This window comes from Rosa rugosa, chromosome 4, assembly GCF_958449725.1.
Source record: "Rosa rugosa chromosome 4, drRosRugo1.1, whole genome shotgun sequence".
NCBI lineage: Eukaryota > Viridiplantae > Streptophyta > Magnoliopsida > Rosales > Rosaceae > Rosa > Rosa rugosa.
This window is the reverse complement of record NC_084823.1, coordinates 10120590-10146497: the sequence shown is the minus strand read 5'-3', so window position 1 is coordinate 10146497 and position 25908 is coordinate 10120590. Positions and strand designations below refer to the sequence as shown.

The following is a 25908-nucleotide window of genomic DNA, read 5'->3' as shown; positions in this document are numbered from 1 at the left end:
CGATCTCTCTGCTCTCGTACTGAGAGGTTGTTCTTGAGACTCCAAATAGAGGAAAAAGTCCCCATGAGTGCCTTGGCTTCACTCTTCTTCTTTTCTAAGAGCAACCAGCCGGTTGCATGTTGGCGAGGGACTTTACCAAAAGTGACTTTACCCTTCTTAGAAATGGAGAGGGACATCGTGAGACGGATGCAGACCTCATCAACATGCCAAGATGATGACGGCTGTGTTCTTAAGGCCCTAATTTCTCACAAAACTCTACTTTTGTGTCTAGAATTAAGCGATATTAGCTCAAATTGAATTCCGTAATTAAGACTGAATCGAGAAGTCAAACTGAAGAGTGAAATTCAAACCAGATTGTAAAGTTTAGATAAAAAACCGAACCGAATCATAGATTTTGATTCGATTCGGCTACTGAGTTTTTCAAGTTTGAAAACTGTAGCCGTATCTCAAGGAACCACCATTTGTTTTTTTTTTTTTTGGGTGCTCAGCTGCAGTCACCCATGAATGCTGATAACTAGGGTTGTACCAACAAGGAACTGCTAGTAACGAAAATCGAACTTGAGCTGGGACTCAATCACAAATATGCCCATACAAAATTACCAACTGAACCAACCGTGGCTTATTACTTCACATTACCAGACAATTAAAACGGTCAATAATTGTTCAAAATAATTGCGTAGGTGAAATTGTGAAAGTCGAGCTAGCCAACTAGAAGGCGGCTTCACTAAATATCTCAGCCAAATAAAATTCCAGTCAACATAGTCGGACTCTTCTTCTTCTTCTATCCCAGTGGATTTCTCTAAATCCAAACTTTCAGAGAGATCGAAACCTGAGATTGGATCCAAAATGTTTACCCAGATGGTAGATGACATTCTTATCCAAATCGGCCTAGTCCTCCTCGTCGTCGTCACCTTCCTCTTCATCCACAGCGTTCCCCAGAAAGTCCTCGCCACCCTCCGCCTCCGCCTCAAAAGCAAATCCGGCATCCAATCCAAGCGCCACTTCGTCCTCGGCGCCCAGCTCCTCGCCCAAGCCAGATCCGCCTCCTCCAAGTCCTCCGCCGCCTCCCTCTCCAAGCAAGCCCTCGACGAAGCCGACAAGGCCATCGCCCTCGATCCCAAAGACGCCGCCGCTCACATCCTCAAAGCCCTCGCTCTCGACGTCCAGGGCTTCAAGACCTCCGCCCTCGACGCCATCGACGTCGCCCTCTCCCCACTCTGCCGCAAGAGCCTCGTCGACGAAGAGCGCGGCGACGCGCTCCTCAAGCGGGCCGAGATTAAGATGTCCATGAACCGACCCGCCCGGGTTGACTCGGTCATCGAGGATTTGACTCTCGCCGTGAAGCTGAGCCCTGAAAACGCCAAGGCGTTTTGCTCGTTGGGAGAGTGCTATGAGGGGAAGAAGATGACGGAGGAGGCCAAGAAGGCTTACGAGGAGGCTCTGAAGCTTCATCCACGGTTCGCCGCCGCGAAGGAGGCACTGGACCGCCTTGGTTCGTCGTAGCTGAACCGGTTCGGACCGAAGTTTAATTCTGTTTTTTTTTTTTTTTTTGAATTATGAGAGTTCTAACTTTTGATAATAGTAACGATAAAAAAGGAAAATTGTTGCAATGCGTATCAGCTTTTTTCGTATATATATGTTGTTTTTAATTTCAAGCATAAATTTCATGGGTAGGAAAACGAAAACTTATTGAATTGTAATGAAAGTTCTTACCTTTTCTTAGTTACTTGCTTGGGATAGCTAGGTTTGTGGTCAATTCCGGCACCTAATCTACCTTTTGCTCAAAGGCAGTCACGGTCTCCGGTAATGGCATCTACATTATATCTTTTGTTACTTATATCTACTCATCATTTGTATCATATCTGGAAAGATGTACAATTTTGTGATACTTTCTGCCATTCTTATTTTTGGTTTTTGCTACACCATGTAGCAAGAGAAAGATGTGAGTAATAGTGTCAAATTCACAAACTGTCAAACAGAAATGGAAAAACCCGTTTACCCCAGAAGGGAAGTGCCTTACCCAGTCTCTGTCGATTTTAGTCATTTGGTACTTCTATTGTTAGATTGGATTTGGGTGCTATCGTTTCTGTTAATGGAGATGGATTTCAAATCTACGGATTTATTTGACGTTATAAGGTTACATTTGCTGTGTTTTTGTTACAATCCTACATGTGGAGGTTTAAGAACAAAACGAAGAAAAACAAATGAATTTCAAATTACTCTACGAAGTTCAAATCCTGTAAACATGGGGTGTATCAATCCTACATGATACTTTCTGCCATTCTTATTTTTGGTTTTTGCTCAAGTCTCTGAAAGCACTACCTCTTTTTTTCCCTGGTGAAAAAGCTATCTGAAAAAGCGATTTTGCCCTCTAGAGCATCCTCTCTCTCTCTGCTGGTTATGAACTTTCAAGGTGAACTGAGAAGTCTTCAATCTCTTAAATTACAGCTGCTACGAATCACCATTGTAACTATTTGGATCTTTCGGCCCCGTTCCCCTAGTTGACCAGGGATGATTTGCTCACTTACCGTCCGATTGAAATCAGACAGTTGACAAATCTCATCCCCCAAAATCCAGATACCTGTCAACCGTCCGATTTCAATCGGACGGTAAGTGAGCAAATCATCCCTGGTCAGTAGCTGACCAGGTGAACGGGACTGTTGGATCTTTATGGATTGTTTATTTCATGTAGTGCAATTGAGATAAAGGTGTCTGCCAGAGGAAAAACCCAACTAATCTGAGCATTGCCATGGCGCAAGGAACCTATGCACGAATTAGTAACGGAAAATGTCTATTTACTCAAATTTAAGCTACACTAACCCCACTTACCCAAATATCTTATAAGATTGCCCACTTACCCAACAAATTATATTTTTTTTGCCCTAATACCCAATGAAGTTTTTTTTTATTGTTTTTTGTTTATTTTTGAGACAATTTTGCCCTCCTCTCTTTGTCACTTAGAGAGAGAAGTCATTAGAGACTTCACGGGACTCCGGTCGCCGGAATCCGGTCAAAGATTGCCTGAATTCGATTACCGGTCGCCAGACTCCGGTCAAAGATCATTGGAATCCAGTCATCCGCCGCCAGACTCCGATCACTTGTTGCCGGACACTGGTCGCCGGAAATCTCGCTGAATGTCCCTAAAGAAGTCGTCGGAGAATATTATTGCCCCCTAATAATATGTTTATTGCCCCAAAATAAAATATTTATTGCCCTAAACCCGCCCTCAAAATGAGGGCTTGGACATTTGTGTTGCAGTACTACCACCCAGAAACGATTTAAAACGATAGAAACAAACTTGAAACAAAATCAAATCCCAAACTTAAAGGCTTAAAGCAGTACTAACTATTAAGCATGATCATTGAGAAATTCACAAGCAAAACCAATTGTTTCTTAGCAATTGGATCTCGGTGCCAAAATCGAGGCGGCCGGAAGAGTTGAAAAGAGAAAAATCGAAAGCTCTGTGAGTGAAGGAATGACGAGGCCGTCGTGGATTATCGGAAAGGCTTGAATGGAGAAGAAGAACTGGAACAAGTGGAGAAGAAAAACGGCGCCGTGAAGCCATGCCATTGGCCGCCGCAGCTCGACCTGGAGCTTCTGTCCCTCAAGAGCTCCGAGTCATACACCTCCTTCAAGGACCTCCTCCCCTCCTCCTTTGCCGCCGTCCAGTCCCCGACTCCCAACTCCGCCACCAACTCCGGCTACGAGATCTCCATCCCCAATCGCCATCCAGTCCTCGTTCGGCGGAGATGGTGGTGAACTCGGGATCTGGAGTCCGTGATCGGAATCCCTTGGCTACGGTCCAAAACCTCGATTGACTCCAAGGATTCGAGGATGGCTTCGTTTACCGAAGCCTCGTCGAAGATTTGGGACTTGATTTTTTGGAGAATGGTCTTCTTCAACCGCCAGTCTCGGTTCTAGAGCGGCGCGGCGGCGAGGACTCACTTGGCGACGGTCTCTTTGTCGCGGTCATAGAGAATGAGCTCGAGGACCCACCGCGAAACGTCGACGTCTGACTCCGCCGGAAGAAGGGATCGGAGAGAGGAGGAGGAGAGAGAGTCTGTTATTTGGATCGAGAAACAGAGAGAGTGTAAAAGTGTCAGAGTGGCAGAGTTGTAATTTATTAATTGCTATACTATAAGATTGTAATTTTACATTTAAATGGAGTAAGTGAACACACTAATATCTTACTGGAGTAAGTGGGTTCATGTTTGCCGAAATTTAGGCATTTGGTCAAGAGCCCAATTAGTAAAATCCATATTCTCAATATTTTGTTCATTTTTTGTGAACTATTACCTTTTGTTTACGCATTGTTAGAACCTTATCACTATGTTGTGCTCAAAGATGTTGGTAGGGATACAACTACATTAGTTTTGTGTTTTTGAGTTTCTTACTTAGTAAATGATTTTGCTCTTTGCATGATTGTTCATAGGACTAAATTCAGTTTACCCCCTTCAACTTTGGGTCGATCCTCACTTCAGTCCCTAATATTTTTTTTTAATCACGTTGGTCCCTGCAATTCCAATTTCCATTACCTGAGTCCAAATTTAAAAATTGGCTCTAAATATGACGTCATATGCTGAGTTGGCCCCGACATGAGGGCCCACTTTTCAGAATTTGAACCCCTCATAAGGGTAAAATGGGCATTTCCAATTTAATCTAATTTCTATTTTTTTTTTCTCTTTATTTTCTCAATACTTTCTCTCTCCTCTGCCTCGCTTTTTTTGTTTTTTTTCATGAGAATGTTGAACCCCGAAGAAGGGTCCTTGGGTGCAAGCCAACACGCGCCGCCTCCATCAGCCTCTGGAAACGGGTTATTGACAAAGCCGCTGCCTGAACCGGATTCGAACCCGAATTGAATGCCTGACGAAGCCGCCTCCATCACCTGACGAAGCTGCCTCCGTCTCCGATCTTTCCCTCCACCTCCGCTATTGACTTTGCCGGATCACCGAAGCTGAAGATCTTCCAACTGGAGGCCTCTCCGCTCTCCTCCGACGTCATCCGATCCTCATTCTACTCCGATTGCCATTCTAGTGTTTCCTCAGTCACTCTGTCAAAATCTTTTCAATTCACAACCTGAGCTCTTTTGGGTGGTCAAAGCCCTTCATGCAATCCCAACCCCAATTCCTCTATTCCTCCCATCCTTCTTTAACTAAAAATTCCTGATTTTAAAATTCAAATTGTTGCATACTTCGATTGCGGTGGAGAGGCAACTGGATTTCGAGTTGGTGCCCTGTCACCCGATTGCCAGAAGTCCATCAACGACTTTAAAATCTGCCGTGGTGATCTGCTATTAGGATTGTAGCGAGATCGTGGGTGAGATTTGGGTGACTCTTGCACTCTTACTTGTGGGTGGATTGAGTACTTCTCTGGGTGAATTTATTGAACCTTATGCTTTGTTCTTCACGTACCCAGTTGAGTATTTTGGAATTCCAGCTGTCCCATTCTGTTGTTCTTGTATTTGATTGGCCAAATTTGGTTCTGGGTATCTCTTACTTGTGTTGTTCTTGCTTAATGTTGCTATCTTGGTTTGTCTTGTGGAGTTTGAGATGTATAGAAGCCTGGTATTGGTAATTTTGCTGCTTTACTCTTTGAATTAGCTTATAGAGTTTTGAATTTCGGGGTAAAGGTCTGAACTTTGGGGATTAATGGTGTAATTTGTGATGAAGGTACTATTGGAATTGTATTTCCAGTGTTTCTTAGGCCAATATTTAGCATTGTTTGTGTGTGAAACATGCTTTTGAGTTGTGGTTCTTTTGGCATTACATAGTTTCTGATGTTAAGTTAAACTTAGTTGACGAGCTTCTGTTATGGAGTTTATCACAATTTGATGAATGAACTGTGAATTTTCTTCTGCTTTTGTTGCTGAAAGGATGACAAGAGGAAGAAGAAGAAGAATTGTGCAGAGGAAGAAGAAGAATATTTGAGGGGGGCAGTCTGGACATTTCGTCCAAATTGAGGGTCAAAGGATGAAAAGTGGGCCCTCATGTCGGGGCCAACTCAGCATATGACATCATATTTAGAGTCAATTTTGAAATTTGGACTCGGGTGATGGAAATTGAAACTGCAGGGACCAACGTGATTAAAAAAAAAGATCAGGGACTGAAGTGAAGATCGACCCAAAGTTGAAGGGGGTAAACTGAATTTAGTCCTTGTTCATAATTGGGGTTCCAAAAAGTTCAATCCCGAAGTAGGGGATATTAATAAATCCAGTATTCTTTCTCGCAAATGGTCTTTTAGATAAATGTCAGAGAGACCTTTTTAAAGGAGAACTATGTGTTTACCTTTGTGTGCTTATTAGCAAGTCTATTAGAGTTGCAGGGTTGTGTGTAGTAGTAATTTACATGATCAAAAGGAGGTTAAGTTATCAACAAATTGTTAGGGTCCTAACCCTAAGAGAAATGGAAAACAAAGGAAATTGAAAAACAAAAGCCATATTCAATTCAATTCTCAGATGTTTTCTACAATGCAGCTGGACTCCAGCTATATAGTCAGCATCGACGACGTCGTTTTACATAATTGGACCTACTATGAGCTTTCATAGCCAAAAGAGCTATTATGGGCCTCGATACACACTTGGGCTTGGAGATCATAGAATTGGGTCCTAACAACACCACCCCTCTTCAATTGAAACTTGACCTCAAGTTTAAGAAATAATCTGCTGCTCAAGCAAAAAGCCACAATCTCAAACCGGAATTTTGAAATTTCATAACCATCCTGCATTTTTCCTTGTAAGTCACTCCTCCAACCCATGAATGCAGTTTATACAAATCAAAGCATCTCACCAGTGAATAATGGAAACCTGTCCTCTTGTCTAAGTTCATGGAATCTGCAGCAAGTGAATCAACTTGAGGCTTATACCTCATCCCCCATTCCAGTTCAATCTTAGCAAGCACTGAAATGCCATACAGAAAGTAACCCAAGTAATAATGGTGATCAATGTAAAGTCCAAACCCGAAGTCTGCACCATAATCCAATGATCCTTGTTTAGTAAAATTGCCACCCCATTTAATCTCACAAGAACCATTTTTACCAAGAATTCCATCTAACCATGACTCAATTGCATCCCTCAAGTACTTCTCAATCGCCAGAACCTTGAGATTATTCACACGTATTTCTGCAACACGATATAAGGTAGGACTATGCTGTGAAGTTTTAACCCGTTTAGCATCCAACTGCAAGTGTAAGCTACAAAAAGATGATGTAAAGGGCAGTAGAATAAAGTCAACTGTTAATGTCTAAAAGTTCGGCGGTAGCTGAACCTTTGTTAAAGCTGATCCGGTGGGCGGATCGATACTAGTGACACTCCCAAAGCTTCCGCTACCTGTCAAGTAAAATACACAGCGGCGTCAGAGGGAGACCGCGCTGGGCGGTCTTCAACTCTCCGATGCCTAAGTTAGTCAATGTATTTATGTTGATAAAGTAACAGTAGGTAAGTATTGAATGCGTAATCAATGAAGAGAGAAGAGATAACCTTTTATAGGTGAGGAGGAGGCTGACCTCCTCCTTGTTTTCGATGTGGGACTGATGTGCTTCAGTTCCCAGCTCTGGGAGCTACTGATGCCATTTTGGCACGGCGCGTGGCGACTCGTCGGCGGTGACCTGGGGGTGATCCGACGCTGAGGTTGTAGCCCGCCTGGCGGTGTATCTGTATGTCACTCCTTTTGGTTGGAATTAGTACCTTTGGCGGTACAATGAGCGTGGCTCATTATAGCTAATTATGCTTGCAAATGTACATGTATGTACAAGTCCCCCAAGTCCCCAGTCAAGGAGGGCAATCTTGGTTGGGGAGTTGCTCGGCGGTTTGAAGCGTTTTCTTCCGCTAGACTTGCAAGAGCATAATTAGCGTCAGTGCGTTGTCAACCATGGATTTAATGAGCAAACGCTTTATACCCTTTCGGGTGGGCCCCTGCTAGGCCCCCCAGGGAGTCCCCCACTCCCCGGCTAAGATAGACCTCCTGATGGTCGGCAATTTGTTTGTTGAGGGGGAGCTGCACGGAGCAGAGGGTGTTGGGTAGCGAACCCAATCTTAGTACCCGAGTGGCGGGGGTCAACGTGCCTGATCAGGGCCGTCGTAGACTGTTGACAAGTCCCCGTGTCCCGTAGGGACGGTCTGACCTTAACGCCGCGTGGCGGGCGTTGTCAGAGTGAGGCGTGGCCCCGGGATCCGCCGCTGGCGGATATCCCCCCGCTGACTGTAGCAGGAAGCAGCGTCCAGTAGACGTGCCTAGCGGTACTTTATTAAGCGATATTGCGCCGAACAAAGCACGCAGCTTGCAAGATGAAGGGGGTTCTGCTAGAGGTGTGTAGCGGAAGACGCCCCGCTTGCAGGATGGCAAGGGAGAAGTTTCGCTGGCGGGGTTTTGCTCAGCGGAGACTTCGTCACTTGGGGGATGACAAGGGAGAAGTTCCGCTGGCGGCGTTTCGCTCAGCGGAGACTTCGTCTCTTGGAGGATGACAAAGGAGAAGTTCCGCTGGCGGGGTTTCGCTCAGCGGAGACTTCGTCACTTGGGGGATGACAAGGGAGAAGTTCCGCTGGCGGCGTTTCGCTCAGCGGAGACTTCGTCTCTTAGAGGATGACAAAGGAGAAGTTCCGCTGGCGGGGTTTCGCTCAGCGGAGACTTCGTCACTTGGGGGATGACAAGGGAGAAGTTCTGCTGGCGGCGTTTCGCTCAGCGGAGACTTCGGACGGTTTGTGAAGTCATCCAAGCGGTTACTTCCACCAGACACTTCGTCTGGTGGTGGTTGACACGTGTCCAACTCGTAGAGGGTTAGCGTGCAGAGGCTTGTCTCCTAAGCCTGGCCGTCTTCTCGCCATAAATGATAGTAATTATGGATTCCGTAACCGAGGCGACGCCTCGGTTAATCCAGAGAGTAAGTGGAGATCCGCGACACGTGTACGGCTGGTGCGTGATGTCGTTTTTGAGTGGACGGTTTAGAATGCACTGATGTTGACATAAAAGGGGGGGGGGGAACTCAGCGAGATTTGACACTTCTGTGAGAACTTCAAACTTGAGTCGTCGTCTTCAAGCTCTGTGTTCGTCCGATACCGAAGAGGCTGCCTGAGTTTGGAGGTATCGCACCCGGAGAGTCGAAGATTTTCCCCACTGAAGGCTACTGCTCACCATCTCACCGGAGCTTTCTCCACCAAGGTTGGTATTTGGATTCTCGCTCCTGTTTCATTGGATCTGTTGGTTGCTGGGTTTATTTTTGTTTATCTTATTGGGGTGCTTTCTGGTCTTCTTTGGTGTGCTCTGAGGTGTGAAGTGAGATTTGGGGGGGGGGGGGGGGGGGGTTATGGTGGTTGGCAAAGAGTTGGCGTTTAGGGATTTGCTAGATAGTCGAATCTGGGTTGAGTGTGTTTTTCTGGGTAAACTGTTCTTGATGTTCTTGGTTATAACTTATGTAAGAATACGCTAGATCTGTGTTTGTGCTAACTGGTGTGGGTTTTAGGGTTTGGGATGGCTAACGTCATAGAGATTTCGAGCAGTGAGGATTCCGGGTCTGACGTGTCGTTCAGCGCGGCGGATAGAATATTTATTGACTCGTTGCGTCCGTCTGCCCATGTAGGAACCTCACTGCCAGAACCGCTAGAGGTTGAGCCGCTACAGACCATAACTTGGGAAGTAGACATGGGTCGTGCATCACGTCCAGAGAGCTCTAGGGCGGGTGAGGCTGCTGCGGCCAAAGCTAGGCGCGATGAGCGGTTGGCAAGCAACAGCGCTGCCAGCGGCTCCGCTGGGGAAGAGGAAACAGCGGGGGAGGACGCTGAGTCAGCATGGTTCCTTCAGGATGGTACCCCTGTTGACGAGGCAGGAGGGCGGATGAATGTTGCCGCCGTTACTAGGATGAAGCGGACGTTCCGGCTGCCGGGCTCGGTGAAACTGCGCCCGCCGACGGCGGACGAGAAGGCGTCGATTCTCCAGGAGGGGTTTGCCGCCGTACATGAGGCGATATTCCGCCAAGGAGTGACACTCCCGCTGGTGCCCAACCTTCAGATTCTGGTGTGCGAGTTTGGCCTTGCCTTTGGTCAAGTCTGCCCCAACATGTGGCGGTTGATGCTGGCGTTAAACTCTCTCTGGCGGTTGTCCGGGTGTGAAGGGCCTACGGTGGCGGAGGTGCTTCATTTCTACGAGCTGGTCTATGTAAAGCGCCAGGGTTGCAGAGGGCAGGTGAACTTGAGCCGCCGCCAGGGAGCGCCCAAGCTGATCGAGAATCTAAGGGACTCAATGTCCTACTGGCGGGGGACCTTCAGCGTCGCCACAGAGGGTTGGGAGTATCACGCTGGGTCGAACGAGGAAGGGCCGACATTTAGGATTAAGTCGGAGTTTCAACCCATCCGAGGTTGGTAACCGGTTTCTGCTGAACGTAGTTGGCGGGTTCTTGTATTTGCAGACTTGTATTCTTACTAACGACTACTGTGTTTGTGCAGCGGGACTGCGGTATACTCTATCGCGCGAACAAGAGTGTCGCGTAGCAAGGATCAGGGGTTGCTGGCGGAACCGCAACTTGCTGGACTTCCGACTTCCGACTTCTGACCGGTTGGGAGTTACTGGTCGATCAGCGGCTAACTCGCTCCGTTGGTAAAAAATCTCCGCCACAGCGCTTTTGTTTTATAACAAGTAACCCAGGCTGACTGGTTTTTTTTTTTTTTTTTTAGAAACTCCGCCAGGTAACAAATCGAGTCGCGACGCTTTCGAAAAAGTAATGGACCGTGCGGAGATAGACAACTTCCTGGAGACCATGTACGCCGAGGGGCTGGCGGCCCAGAAGACACTGGTGAACCCCGAGACACTGGCGCTGAGCCAGTCCGAGGTTCCGGTGGTGCTCCCAATGCCGCACCACTCCCATCTTGGTGAGGATGGTTTGCCTGTAGTTCAGGCGGGGGCCTAAGTGTCCGGCGGGAAGAGGGGAATCGCTGCAGCTGGGCAGCAGAAGGAGCGGATGCCTGCCAACAGGCGTGGCCCTCAAAAGGAGAGGGTGGTGCAGCCGGCGGATACTGTCATTGCGCTAAGGGAGGAGCCGCCGGCGAGGGTGACGAGGACCGCCGCCGGGAACCCAAGGGCGCTGGAGAGAAAGCGTCGGCAGATCGACTCCCCTGACGAGGAAGAGGGGGAGGACGTGGAGACAATCGGGGCCCACCGAAAGAAGAAGGCCCGTCGAGCTCCGTAAAAAACTGCTGTGGTGGAGGGAGAGGCGCCCGCCGCAAGTGATCTGGACTCGTTCGCCGAGTATGCGGAGTTCATGACGGATGGTGAGCGGGAGTTCCTCTTCCACCTCTGCGAATGGCTAGGGTTCGGCGGCCTAGCGGGGATCTCACGCCCAACAGCTATTGACCAGTCGCCCTACAGCTCGGCGTTTGGTCAAATATCTGCAGGGTTGCAAGACATGTTTGAGGCGGCGAAGAAGCAGCCTCTGGTCGAGGGGGAGCTCAGGGAGGAAATCCAAGGTCTCCAGAGGGAGTTGGCGGAGGCGAAGGAGAAACTGGCGAAGGCAGAGCGGCGCCTGGCGAAGGCGGAGTGTGATTTTACGGACGCTCGAGGCAAACTGACGGTGGCCATCGAGCGGGACTTGGAGCGGAATGAACGCGTCTCCAAGTTGGAGCAGGACATCGCCCCGCTGCAGGAGCGGATAGCTGCCAAAGACAAAAAACTCATTATCGTGCAGCGGGAGTCCGCCGCCAGAATAACTGAGGTGAAGCGGCTGGAGGGTGAGGTTGCCCGCCTGAGGGCTGAAGGGAATACTGCCGCGGCCGCCGCTGTTGAGGCATTCAAATAGTCGGCGGAGTACAAGAAAGCGCTGACCCAGTCGGCGAAGGAAGGGGCCCTAGCAAACATAGACATGCTGAAGCGGAAGGGCGCCATCGACTTTGCCAAAGCGTCTCAGCCCGACGTGCCGCCGGCTAAGAGTGCCCCACCGGAGAAAGGCGTCGTACCTGCCCCCGCGGAAGGTGCCCGCTCAGGTAGCGGAGAAAGTGGCGCACGGCCGGCGGAAGGGTCCCAGCAGACTCCTCGCCCTACCCAGTCGGAGGTGTCACGTGTTGGCTTCCTGGCGGCGCACACCCGGGCGGACGGCACGATAGAGACACCAAGTCCCACAGCCCGAGGGTCTGACCAAACGAGCCGCGCAATCCCGCCGACGCACGCTGAAGCAGAAGATGCCGAAGGCCATCCCTGATGCTCGAACCTTCACTATATTTTCCTTCTTTTCCTCTTGTAGCCGCTGAGGCATAAAAATTTGTACTAGACATTTTGAAATGGAATGAACTTTTGAATGCTTTTGTTATGATGTGTTTGTACCGCTAGTATTCTGACTTAGATAGCTGACTTATCATTGATAGCTGACTTATCAGCGTGTACAAAAGTGGGGTAGTACCCGTTGGGTAGCTTCCCTTAGCTAAATATTGAACAAAAATTTAGCTAAGTCAAGATGCTCCTGGGTAGCGGATGACTATTTGTAGTAATACCGAAGGTGTTCGGTATTCCAAGGGTGGGTCGACGTGACGCCATCCTTGTCCAATAAGTAGAAGGTGCCTGGGCTAACGACTTCCACAATTTTGTATGGACCTTCCCAAGTTGGGCGGAGTTTTGTTGGTGGCGGAATGACTTCCTTCATTACCCAGTCCCCCAATTGGAGGTTCCGGGCCTTGACTCTGGCGTTGTAGAAACGCGATACCCGTTGTTTGTTTTGCAAGTTGTGCAAATGGGCCTTGTGTCTTTTTTCTTCTAGGAGGTCCCTGTCCAGGTTGACGTCGTCGCTGTTGGTCTCTGGGCAGTAGCCTTCGACCCTAGCGGTAGGCTGAGTTACTTCAACAGGTAGGACAGCCTCTGTTCCGAACATCATACAAAAAGGGGTTTCGCCAGTGGCGGTAGTTGGAGTTGTCTGGATGGCCCATAGGACTTCTGGAAGCTTCTCCGCCCACAAACCCTTGGCGTCGTCGAGCTTCTTTTTTAGCAGCTTCTTGATTATCTTCTTTGCTGCTTCGACCTGGCCGTTGGTTTGGGGATGGGCGACAGATGCAAAACTCAACTTGGTGCCCAAGTTGGCGGTAAAAGAGATGAGTTCCTTGTTGTTGAAATGAGTGCCGTTGTCCGTAATGATTGTATGTGGGACACCATAGCGGCAGCAGATGTTCTTCCAGAGGAAATGAGTTACCTTAGCAGTGGTTATCGCCGTTAGTGGCTCCGCCTCTATCCACTTGCTGTTATAGTCGATAGCAACAATGATGTACTTGAACTGGCCCTTGGCGGTTTGGAACTTTCCCATCAAATCGAGGCCCCACGTGGAGTGAATCCAAGGGCCGATGATGACTGACAGTGGTTCTGCCGGTGCATGTGGGAGATCTGCAAACTGTTGGCATTTGTGGCAAGACCTCGAAATCCGCCGGGCGTCATCACCAAGTGTGGGCCAGAAGTAGCCCTGTCGCATTGTGCGGTTGGCCAAGGATCTGGCGCCTGAGTGGTTTCCACATTCTCCGCCATGGATTTCCCCAAATATGCCGCTAACTGTTGGTCCTTGGCCTGGAAGCTGTCGTTGACCTGGTTAACGACTAATTGAGAGTCGCTGAATATGTTGACGCTGTCAGCCCCTGAGTCAATGGTGAGGAGCAGGCCGGCGATGAGTGCCTCGTACTCCGCCATGTTGTTTGAAGCTTTGAAGTTGAATTTCAACGCGTACTCCGCGTTCAGTCCCCCGGGTCCTGTTAGGATGACTCCGGCGCCGCTGGCCTTAGCGCTGGCGGAGCCGTCCACATGCAGGTTCCAATCCGAGTGTGGGTGAGTTGCTTCCTCAGCGGTTACCATTTCTGTTCCGGGCTCTGTCTCGGTACCGGGTTCCGGCTGACGCTCGGTGAGTTCAGCGATGAAGTCCGCCACTGCCTGGCCCTTCATGGCGGTTCTTGGCTTGTAGTCTATGTCGAACTCGCTGAGCTCAATGGCCCACTCGCTGAGGCGCCCTGAGTGTTCAGGGTTCTGCATCACTTGCCTCAGCGGTTGATTGGTTAACACATGGATTGTGTGAGCCTGGAAGTATTGGCGGAGGCGTCTGGCGGCAACGATGAGTGCAAGGGCTAGTTGCTCCAAGGGAGGATACCTTGTTTCTGCTCCGTTCATGCCCCTGCTGGCGTAGAACACTGGAAGCTCGTCTTGGCCTTCCCGCCGGACAATGGCGTAACTTATCGCCGATACCGAGACCGCTAGGTATATGAACAGTGTCTCTCCTTGCACAGGGACAGAAAGGAGAGGGACTGCCGCTAGGTATTCCTTCAGGCCCTGGAACGCCGCCTGACACTCTGGGTTCCAACTGATGACTTTTTTGTGAGTCGTTTTGAGGAGTTTGAAGAATGGGGCACACTTATCAGTAAGTCTGGAGATGAATCGAGAAAGGGCGGTTAACTTGCCCTGGAGGCATTGGACGTCCACCTTATACTCAGGGTCCGCCAGGTTAAGGATGGCCTGTACCTTGTCCAGGTTAGCCTCGATGCCTCGCTCGCTGACGATGTATCCCAGAAATTTGCTGGTGGTGACGCCAAAGAAACATTTTTCTGGGTTGAGGCGCATACCATAGGCCAGGAGAATGGTTACTATGATTTTGAGGTTTGCCACATGTCTGCTGGCCTTTATGCTCTTAACTAGCATGTCGTCCACGTAGACCTCGATGATTTTCCCCAGATGCTCAGCGAACATGGCGTTCATCAACCGCTGATAAGTTGCACGAACTGAAACAATCAACAATAATGAATACCGTATGTACCTCCGCCATGCATGGGCTAGCACCAATAACCAGTCGCATGTAATCCGACCCTAGCGGTTGTGTGACGTCGCCGGAGAAGCTGAGCAATGGCTCGTGATCCTGGAGTAGTTTCTTGTTCCGCTTGAGGTGGTTGTAGCATCCGCTGAAGATGACGTTGACAGCGGACCCGCTGTCCACCAAGATTCTCCCCACTGAGAATTTGCCAAGAATGGCGTCGACCAAGAATGGGTCGTCATGTGGTAGATGCACTCCGCGCTCCTCCTCCTCTGAGAAGGTAATAGGTTCCCAACCTGCCTTTGGGAGCTTGGCGGACCTCTCGTAACGGATGTTGCAGACCTCATTTGGGTGATTGGCGCGTGCATAGCACTTTCTTGCCCTGTGAGACATGCTGGTGATTGGAGCGCCGCCATCGATGGTGTTGATGCGGCCCAAGTTCTCAATGTTGGCAATTACTGGTGGTGGCTGGCGTACCTTGAACTGCTCCAGCTTGCCGTCACGGTACAAGGTCTCAACGGCCGTTTTGAGAGCATTGCAGCTGTTGGTATTGTGGCCGCTGTCCTCGTGGTATTTGCACCACTTGCCGGTGTTCCTAGGTTTGCCCGTTTTTGGGTATTTTGGAGGGGATGGCGGTGGGATCTGATCCTTGCACTGATTGTAGATGTCTTCATACGAGGCCGTGAGGACAGTGAACACTGCATACCGCTGCGATGACTCTGCCTGCTTGTTGCGGTTACCCCCATGGGTTGGGCGGTTGCCCTTGTTGTAATTCTGGTCCCTTTGCCTCTTGTTCTGGTGGTGGCCCTGCTGCCACTCCCTCTTTTTGTCAGTTGGCGGTGCTGTCTTGTGAGCAGTTTCCTGATGACTGGAGGATGGCTGTGTTGGCTTTGTTGGAGTTGCTGGTGGCGGTGGGGTTTCTCCATATGTGAGGAATTCTGCCTGGGCATGGATGACCGCCTCACTCATGACGTGGTCATATGCCGCATTAGGATGATTGTAGTTAAGGTGATAGAGGAATGGCCCCTTGAGGAGTCCCTGCTTGAAGGCCGCCAATGCCATTGTTTTGTCTAGGTCACGGCACTGAGATGCTGCCGCTCGCCACCTTGTGACGAAGGCCTTCAGTGATTCGTCCGCCCCTTGCTTGACGCAGAACAGCTGATTTGTGTTGTGATGTCCGGCGGACAATAGGATGAACCGAGAGAGGAAGGCGTGTGACAGTGCATGGAATGAGTCAATGGACCCTGGCGGACACTCGAAAAACCAGCTCATCGCCTCACCGTCCAATGTTTCGCTGAACAAGTGGCACAGGGTGGCGTCGTCAAATCCCTTGTTGTTGGTGACTTTCTTGAAGGTGTCCATGTGGACGAAGGGATCAGACATTCCGCCGTAATGCGACATCTTTGGGGTTTTTGCAGACGCTGGTCTGATAGCTTGCAGAATCGCAGTGGTGAAGGGCCCAGGTCTGGAGGCAAAAAGTGGATTCTGAGTTGGCGCTGGGGCGCCCGACTCCGCCCGGATCAACCTCTGCTCCAGTTGGTGCATCATTTCCAATATCTGGGCGGTTGCATCGCCGACGGAATCGACCTGAATAATCCACTGGGTCTGCCTGCGCAGGCGGATTGCCTTCAGTCCTCGCCCTAGCTTCCGAGCGGCTGGTGTGTGGCAGTGATTCCTCCTCCTGCTCTATCATTAGCTGGGGGATGGGCGGTGGTCCCATCCTCAAAAGTTCAGGTGGGTCCAGCGGTACCTGCATCTGTATGACTGTCCCTGGTAACAATGTGACAGTGACTGGTCGACTACGCCTGGTGCTATGTGACTGCTCGCTCTGTGCTGGGCGGGCGGTGGCCTCCAACGTCCTCTTCAGTTCCTCAAAACGTGCCATGAGCGTAGCCACCTGTCTTTGGGCCTCAGCCTTTTCCTTGCGCTCCTCCTCACGTTCTCTGTTTGCCTTATGGAGATCCGCCAGTGCTAGCTCGTACATAGTGACGAGATCTTGGCCCGGCGGGCGGCTGCTGCTTGGATTTGCCTCGCCGCCGGGGTTGGCCGGGGTTGTGAATAGTGCGCGGTTAACGGCTACCGCTGGGTCAGGGGGTTGGGGAATGGGCGAATGGTCTGCCTGCTCTTCAGCGTTTCCCCCGTTACCGTTAGTCATGGTGATTGTGGTGGGATGACCTTTTGTTCAAGGGTTCCCACAGACGGCACCAATGTTAATGTCTAAAAGTTCGGCGGTAGCTGAACCTTTGTTAACGCTGATCTGGTGGGCGGATCGATACTAGTGACACTCCCAAAGCTTCCGCTACCTGTCAAGTAAAATACACAGCGGCGTCAGAGGGAGACCGTGCTGGGCGGTCTTCAACTCTCTGATGCCTAAGTTAGTCAATGTATTTATGTTGACAAAGTAACAGTAGGTAAGTATTGAATGCGTAATCAATGAAGAGAGAAGAGAGAACCTTTTATAGGTGAGGAGGAGGCTGACCTCCTCCTTGTTTTCGATGTGGGACTGATGTGCTTCAGTTCCCAGCTCTGGGAGCTACTGATGCCATTTTGGCACTGCGCGTGGCGGCGCGTCGGCGGTGACCTGGGGGTGATCCGACGCTGAGGTTGTAGCCCGCCTGGCGGTGTATCTGTATGTCACTCCTTTGGTTGGAATTAGTACCTTTGGCGGTACAATGAGCGTGGCTCATTATAGCTAATGATGCTTGCAAATGTACATGTATGTACATCAACCATAAAGCTGGAGCATATTTTCTTTTGTGGCGGCCGCACTTGATAATCCACCAGAGTCTCCATTTGACTCTTAATGTCAAAGACTTTAGCCAATTCCTTGAGATACTTCATGATCTTTGACTTGTAATACCAGAATAATTGATCATTAGTTCCACCTAGGACCAATGCACTGATAAAAATTGCAAGCACTCCAGGTAGTTCAATATCTCCAATAAGAATATTGTCTTTAGGTTGATCAGACATAGTCGACAAATAATCCCCAAAAATGATCATCAGCACATGCCAAGCATCATTTTTGGACCAATCAGTAGTGATGCTAAAGACACCATGAGGCGAGTAATTCAAAAGTGAAACCCTCTCAAGAATATAATCATCATCACTATCATAATAATGACATAGCCCAAGAGCTTTGAGTATTATGGCCAATAACAATGTAAGCCCCTGTACGCATATCACTGATAACCCAAACCATTTGCAGATGTACAAGTTTGACCTTACCAATGCTTTGAATTGCTCATGGCATAGATAAATCTTCTTGCAAGACTGATCAAGCTCACCAATTTTAATGAAACCACTACAATCTTTCCCAAGAGATGACGCAAGAGCTGCAATTAAATTATCATCTCTTTCCACATTATTTAGAAGCAAGGTAGCAGCAAGAAATAACAGTAAGGGTCTAGCAATTGTTTGAAAAACAGAGAGGCACTTAGAATAGGAGTCATCAACGTCTCCAAGAGAACTATGCACATTAATACACATGATGCCCTTCAGTTCATCCAAAGGCCTAGTGGACAAAATCATCACCAACTGCATAATGACCGAAAAATCCAAGATTTGGATTTCCTGTAGGTGTACCTCAGCGACCACACTAAGAGCAAACAAATTGGTTTCCATACCCTTCCAATATATTGGTGCATTTCCTTCCATTATCTCAAACCTACGAGCAATAAACAAACACATCTTCTCCAAATTGTTTGCGAACCCACCATCAGTTTCCATTTCAAACACTTTAGCAAGTAAAATTTTCATTAATGTCAGTGAAGCAGTGCTCTGTCTCTCTTGAAATGAAGAAGCTAGCTTTGAGCAACAACTCAGTATAGGAGCATAAGAGAATTGTGTGGGAAGCATCTCATGTTGCCTCATTTTCTTATAGTACGTGAAAGCTTCCTTATCTTGAGAATTGACTGAAAGACCTGCTATTGTAGCGTTCCAATAGGCATCAAATCCTTGCATATTATGAAATATATGTTTTACCTCCATGTGGTCTTCATTCTAGAAATAGTCAGAGAGTATGGCATCCCATGAAATCACATTTGAGCAAAGGATGTTATCAAACATTTGACGGCCACCTTTTTTATCACCAAACCGGACACAAGCTGCAATCAAATTGACATTCCAATAAAAAACACTAACTTCAGGTATACCAGCAAAAATCTTCTCAAAATCACTGGCATCATCATCTTTGTATAAGTTTTCTTCTATGGGTCCCTTTCTGCTGCGGTTTCCAGACTCTCCACTCCCATCACAATTTCCATCTTTTTCTTTATCATCTGGATCAATTGAGTGGGTAGCTTGATCTATACCTGCATCACTAGTATCAAAGTTCACTTGTAAAGACTCCTTGGATTTACCATAAGATTCATGTCCTTCAGGAAAACCAATCATATAGGTTTTAGTTATCTGAAATGGGTCTTCAGCATCCCCTGACCTCCCAGCTTTACCAGAACGACCCAATATAGCATTCGATAAGTCCACATCTGGCCTAGGCATTCTATCAAATAGGTGGTGAGCATATGGTCTTCTAACCTCTCATCATTCACTTCGACGTCATGGGCAGACCATGGTTTAGCTTGATGAATGGAGGTTCCCTGTGTAGGAACTAAACCCAACTCTTGTTTCAAGCTATCAGTGACCAACTCAGGTCCTTCACTCACAGAATTATGATTGACATCAACGTTAATATTGACAGCAAGGCTAACAAAGTCCTCAGTAGCATTTCAGAAATAAGTTTCTTTCTTTTAGTTTTTAAACACAAGGAATGAATTGAATCTAAGGTCTCTTGAACTTTCAGAGCTTCAGAAACTATAGGAGGCACTGAACTTACATCACTGTTATTCTCTTGGGAGCCCAAGCTACTGCTATAGCAAATGCCTGCGTTTCCATTGCCATCATGTAGCGTGAATTTTCGTTGTTCGGTCTGCTTCAACAACCAAGACGGTTGGGCCACTGGTTCTGGATTCACGCCAGCAACAAACACTTTGTCATACTCGGATTGCAATTCAACATCGCGGCCAAGTTGATCGAATCCATTCTCCAAGCTCACACCTATTGGAACCTCAATGCCTTTAATTTCAGATTCATCCATCGTGCTCAAACAACCCATAGCTTGCACTTGAACGGAGCCCGTCGTCATAATCGGAGAAGAACCCGGTGAGCAAAACAAGTTGATCTATGGGCCTCTCTCAGCCAACCCGATTCTCGATTTCTGTTGCACCAGCCTCGGTGGACTCTGAGCTCCCCATTCCCGATTGAGCTGCTGAGGATGATAAGACTGAGGAGGTCCGTGAGAAAGAGATTGAGGATAATGATGGTGCGCATAATGAGGAGGCGATGACGGATGATAATAGCCCAGCGAGGGAGGTAGATGGTTGGCGTGAGGTGGCGGAACCCACTGTTGTGGAGGCGACGGGGGCTGTAATGAGTGGTACTGGTACTGGTTTTGGTTCGAGTACCATACCCCTCACTGTTGGTGAAGTGATTACACGCATTTTTATGCGCGTAATTGCATCCTAAACACATGAATTAGGTTAATCCTTGAGCTAAATATCATGTAATTAATCTATTTTTATTTATTTATAGGAAATAAGCGGAGTTGTGGAAACCGAGACAAATTGACACGAAATTGAAGCAAAATGGAGTTTCCGACAAAATGACAAAATAGTCAATGCGGGTCAACCGTGGTCAATGCCAATCAAGAGAGCGGAATCCAAATACCTTGGATAGTATGAGTGGAAGTACATGAAGAAGAGAAAAGGAATGGAAAGAAAAGAAAATTGAAACGAGAGAGTCATGTCAATTAATCCTTGATTTGATTAATTAATCATTGATTTGATTAATTAATTAATCATTGAATGATTAATCAAGTAGCCATCAACCATCACATGCGTGCAACAATTAAACAAGGCTTTGTTTAATTGCTTCAGCCTATGAAAGAATGACATGTGGCAGCCTCTTCTTATAACCCTTGAAAGCCACATATCCTGGGCATGATTCTCGTTCTCTCTCTCGACCAACGGACCTGATCCGTTCCTTTCTTTTCCCACCATATTGAGGGCACGTGCAGCCATATATATATAAAACCCAAGACTATTGATCTGGAGACTCTCAGACCCTAAGAACCTAGCAGCGCCGCACACTACCATTGGGGGCAGCCTTAGGGCTGCTCTCACTCTCCTCTCATATCCTCTATTTTTCCTCTTTTCTTTCTATTTTGTTTTTGAGATTTTGAAGAACTACTCACACAAAGCTTCAATGATCTATCAAGGAGCTCAATTTATACAAGATTCAAGATTTGAGTATTTTGTGGGGTTGTAAATCAAGGATAGTCATGCTAGCTTCATAGCTATTTGTGACTATCTTTGTTTTCTCCTACACTTCTCTACTCTTTGCTATTTGAATTTTGTACTTTTGATGTTCATAAATATGGGTATGTTCATAAATATGGGTTGTGAGTAGTTACTTTTGGGAGCTAGGGTTTCTAACTCTAGCTCAATTTTGATGTAATGGACATATTTTCAAGTGATAAATAATGTATTTTCATATGGGTGCATTCTAATTACTATGTTAATTGATTCTTGATGCATAAATTTTAGGGAATTGACCACTCTCTTTGTTATGTTTTGAGATTTGTGTTGTGTGATACAATTGGTGGTTCTTTTGTTCACTAGCTTCATGTAATTAGTGTGGTGTGTCAAGTAGTTGCTTAATCGAGAATGAATGATTGCCTAAGTTTCTATTTTCTTGTGCCCTTCGCCTTTAATCCTACACATTGTGGCCGTAACAAGGCATAATGATTAGGGTTAGAGAGTTCATTCTTGCCTTAGTCGGAAGAATGGATACCAAATTAGAGAAATTGACTTAGTGGCCTTAACCGGCATTAGGTAGAGAACTAAGTAATCGTTACATTTTAGGTTGTAACTATTGCATGCTTAAATCCCTAATTTCTAGAACTCTACGCCTTTAGTTCATGTTTTGGTAGCCCTGATAAGGTACTAATTCATGAGTTAGAGAGTTCATATTTGTCCTAACCGAAAATGTGAATACCCTCAAGGAAATTCGGCTTAGTGGCCTTGATCGGCATTAAGTACGGGATTTGGTTCTCATGAAAATATGTTTGTTTGCTTGAAATGTGTTCGTTGCATTGAAATTGCTAGAGAGTGATCCCTAGTACCCAAACCTATCTCTCTTTTATTTTTATTTTCTTTGTTTTTAATTGTTGTTGTTAATTTAGTTTTTGACTTAGTCTTTTTAGAAAATTAAATCACAATGTTTAATGACAATTTCTACCTCATTGTAAATAGTCATCACTAGGCTCTTAGTTTTGATTAGGCTTTGGTGAAAACCAAAGCCGAGCATTGCTAAGGCTTTGTGCCTTAGATTAGCCTTTTTATTTATTTTCTTTTTCTTTTCTTTGTTTGCTAAGTGTCTTTATTTCCGATTACCCAAGGATTGTGGGTTAGCCACTAATCCCCGTGGTACGATAACTTTGGGCATTATACTTTCCTATCTTGACAACGATACGTACGCTTGCGTAAATGTGTATCCAAGTCATGAAGGATTGGTGGTCTTGACGACAGCGGAGGTTGGTGCTGCTGGTAATGGTAGGGATCCGCCATTGCAGCCGGTGGTGGCGGCGGCGGCCTCGACTGAGCTGTTCGCTCCAACCGAAATTGCCTCAATTCGTTTAATATCTCGGACTGAAATATAGCCTGCTCCGTCGCCATTGATGCCATGGATTTGTGAAGTTCACGACATTCCGCCGCTGTCTCACGAAATCCCGCCGCCGTCTCTTCTAACTCGACTTGGAGCTTCATCCTCAAATTACCTGGGTCAGGTGGACGCAGCGGTGTTGATGAATATGGTGGTGGATCTCCAGCTCTCCTCGGCCCCATGGTTTGGAGCTCTGATACCAGTTGTTAGGGTCCTAACCCTAAGAGAAATGGAAAACAAAGGAAATTGAAAAACAAAAGCCAAATTCAATTCAATTCTCAGATGTTTTCTACAATGCAGCTGGACTCCAGCTATATAGTCAGCATCGACGACGTCGTTTTACATAATTGGACCTACTATGGGCTTTCATAGCCAAAAGAGCTATTATGGGCCTCGATACACACTTGGGCTTGGAGATCATAGAATTGGGTCCTAACACAAATCATGCCAGCAAAATTTCGTTAATGATAGTTTTTGTAAGTTTGTTGAGCCGCTTCCTGAAAACAAAACATTAGGGTTGTCGCAGAGTTAAAAAGTAGTTTGTTTTATTTTTAATTTCTTGAATCATCTTATATAGTGTCAGAATTCTTCCTGATGATGCAGACACATTTACTGGTTTGGGTTAACTAGCTTTTCCGATAAATATGTCATACTTAAAAATAAGTATATGTTCTGCATTTTCTTAACGATTTGAATAAAGTCTTAAAACATTTTTTCTTGTTTACTTATGATCATTTAAGATTAGTTGTTGGTTGGGTTAGTAAAGTTTACGGTGACTTTCCAGTTTATATGGAATTTCCCTTTTACAAGCTTCCTGCTTACCAGATCTTAACCCTAATGGATGGATCCTTCATGCTCGGACAACCCTATATAAATGAGAATTTTGAGAATTCAGAATTCAGAATTTTCCTCCTTATGTCTGGATCAGCCTTTGGTTGGTGATTCAATTACTTGGAAGTGAGCTTGGTTTCCAAGATAAGTGGGGCTATGAGTACATATCTCAGTTACTGTTTTCAGATCCAACGGATAAGGTTGTTGATGGTTGCAATTTCAGTTTTCAAATAGCCCAACGGGTTGCTACCAAGTGCCAACCAGCCACGTTCAAAGAGCATTGGGCCATGTCTCTATGCAACAAAAATATGGCTGGAACGATCTTGGGTCGAGGCCCAAGGCTATTCCCTTTTGGACCAAACTTCCCACCACAGGTGGACCTTGGACTATTCACTTTTTAGGGCTTAACCCACCTGGCGCTTGGTATAAACAGTACTTGTGTTTGGCGCGAGAGGGAGGCTAGTGGATTTGGTGGCGGCGGTTCATGAGGGTTGCTTCTGATTGGCAATAGATTATTTTGTTGCTGGGGTTTTGATCGGTGACAAATAATCGGGAAATAGACGTGTTATGACTTATGAGAATATGAATAACTCCATTAGTGGCTTATATTTTAGAGATTTTGTCTATTTACCCTAAAAAATCCCACTGACCATATTAAGTTTTTTTAATTCCCTCTTACCCATAAAGACTCTAAGAGCATTTTTAGCAGACTCTCTATTTTAGCTCCTTAGCTATTTTGAGAGCATGTTTAGCTTTTTATCTATTTTAGCAGCTGCACCAGACTCCTAAGTGGCTCTCCATTATAACTTTTAGCTATCTCGCTCCTAAATATAGAGAGCGAGATGAGACTCTCTATAATTTAAAACATTCCTTTTAATTTATTTTATGTAATTTATAAATACATTTAAACTCTTTAATAATCATTTAAAAAATAATATAAATTCAAAATTAGCTAAAATAGAGAGCATTGATACAGACGTATTTCTAAAGTGGCTAGCCAAAATGACTTTCTAGCTATTTTAGCTAAAATTTACCTAAAAAAGGGCTAGCATTGCTAAAGATGCTCTAATAACGTCTTCTCTAATACCCAATTAAGTTTTTTTTTTGAGACTATTTTACCCTCACCCCTTTGTTACATAGAGAGAGAGAGAGAGAGAATGCATAGGAGACTTCGCTGGAATTCGGTCACCGGCCGCCGCCCACCGGAGTTCTCTGAAAACTTCGCGGGAGGTCTCCAAAGAGTTTGTCGGAGATTTCATAGGTCGCCGAAAAGGTTTATTGCCCCCAATAAACCTCTAGTTTATGAAATCTCGCCGGAAGTTCCCAAATAGATTGTCGGAGATCTCATATGGGGCCGGAGAGGTTTATTGCCCCCCTAATAGACCTTTCGGTTGACGGAATGGGAACTAATCTCCCTAATATTAGACAAATAAAACTTTGATTAAAGAAAAAAAAAACGAAGAGATTACATTAATTTAAAACATTTATTGCCCCCCCCCCCCCAATAAATACTGTTTTTTTTTCTTTCTTTCTGGGCCTTCTGCCCCATTTTACCAAAAAAAAAAAAACAACATTAAATATATTGCTCTACTCAGTACAAGGCTCAATCAACCTTTGTCGGAAAAAAAAAGTAGGAAAAAATAGAAACTTAAAAGTAGTATAAAATGAGAGAGTAACAAAATACTAGACTGAAGAGGAATGATCAAGGGGTAGTTAGTGGCTTTGCGACAACAAGACATGTAGGAAAAGGCTATGAGTAAACTCAGCAGCTATGATTTGAACTAGAAAAGAAAAAGAGAAAATGATTTATGTGTATAATTAGACCTTCCTCTCTGTTTCTTACGTTTGAAAATGGAGCCACCCTTCAACCTCATCATTTTGATTTCATAGTTATACATGAACATTTGCTCAGATCCCTTTTGTCTCATTCTCTCTTTTTCTGTATCCCCAGATACCACCTCACCTTCCTTATTCTTCGACAAATCCGCAAAGATGTTTGTTGTCGGCCACTGTGGCCTGGTGGGTTCCGCCATTGTACGCAAGCTCCAATCCTTAGGCTTCACCAACCTCGTTCTCCGCACCTATGCCGACCTCGACCTCACGCGCCAAAACGACGTCGAGTCCTTCTTCGCCGCCGAAAAGCCCCAATTCTAATCCTCGCCGCCGCTAAAGTCGGTCGCATCCACGCCAACAACACCTACCTGGCTAACTTCATCGCCCTCAACCTCCAAATCCAGACCCGACCCGTAGGGGCGGTCTCGTCAGTCTGGCTGGCGGCGATCTCCATGAACAGATATACCATGCTCTGTTGCTCCTCGGCTGACGCCGCCTCCATCTCTGGCACAGCGGCGGCGCCGCATCCTTTGCAGAAACAATACAGATCGCGGGGGTGGGGGGGGGAGTGAGAGAGAGAGAGAGAGAGAGAGAGAGAGAGAGAGAGAGAGAGAGAGAGAGAGAGAGAGAGAGAGAGAGAGAGAGAGAGAGAGGAAGTAGTCGTCGGTGAGAGAGGAGAGAGAGATGAGATAGTGGCATGGCATGTAATTCATTAATTAAGTTGAGGGAAAAATAGTCATTTTCCTTTAAATTGGGTTAGTGGGAATAAAAATCTATTAT

At 46.7% G+C, this 25908-nt stretch overlaps 1 protein-coding gene across 1 annotated transcript; it reads left to right on the top strand.

Annotated features, from left to right (window-relative positions):
* Positions 1–858: 858 nt before the first annotated feature.
* LOC133744309 (uncharacterized) lies at positions 859–1503 on the top strand. Its single transcript, XM_062172441.1, has one exon. The coding sequence runs from the start codon at positions 859–861 to the stop codon at positions 1501–1503; it is 645 nt and encodes a 214-aa protein (XP_062028425.1).
* The last annotated feature ends 24405 nt before the right edge of the window (positions 1504–25908 follow it).

Excerpts from the sequence above, each read along its gene's own strand:
- LOC133744309 (XM_062172441.1), top strand. The coding sequence starts at position 859 with ATGGTAGATGACATTCTTATCCAAATCGGCCTAGTCCTCCTCGTCGTC.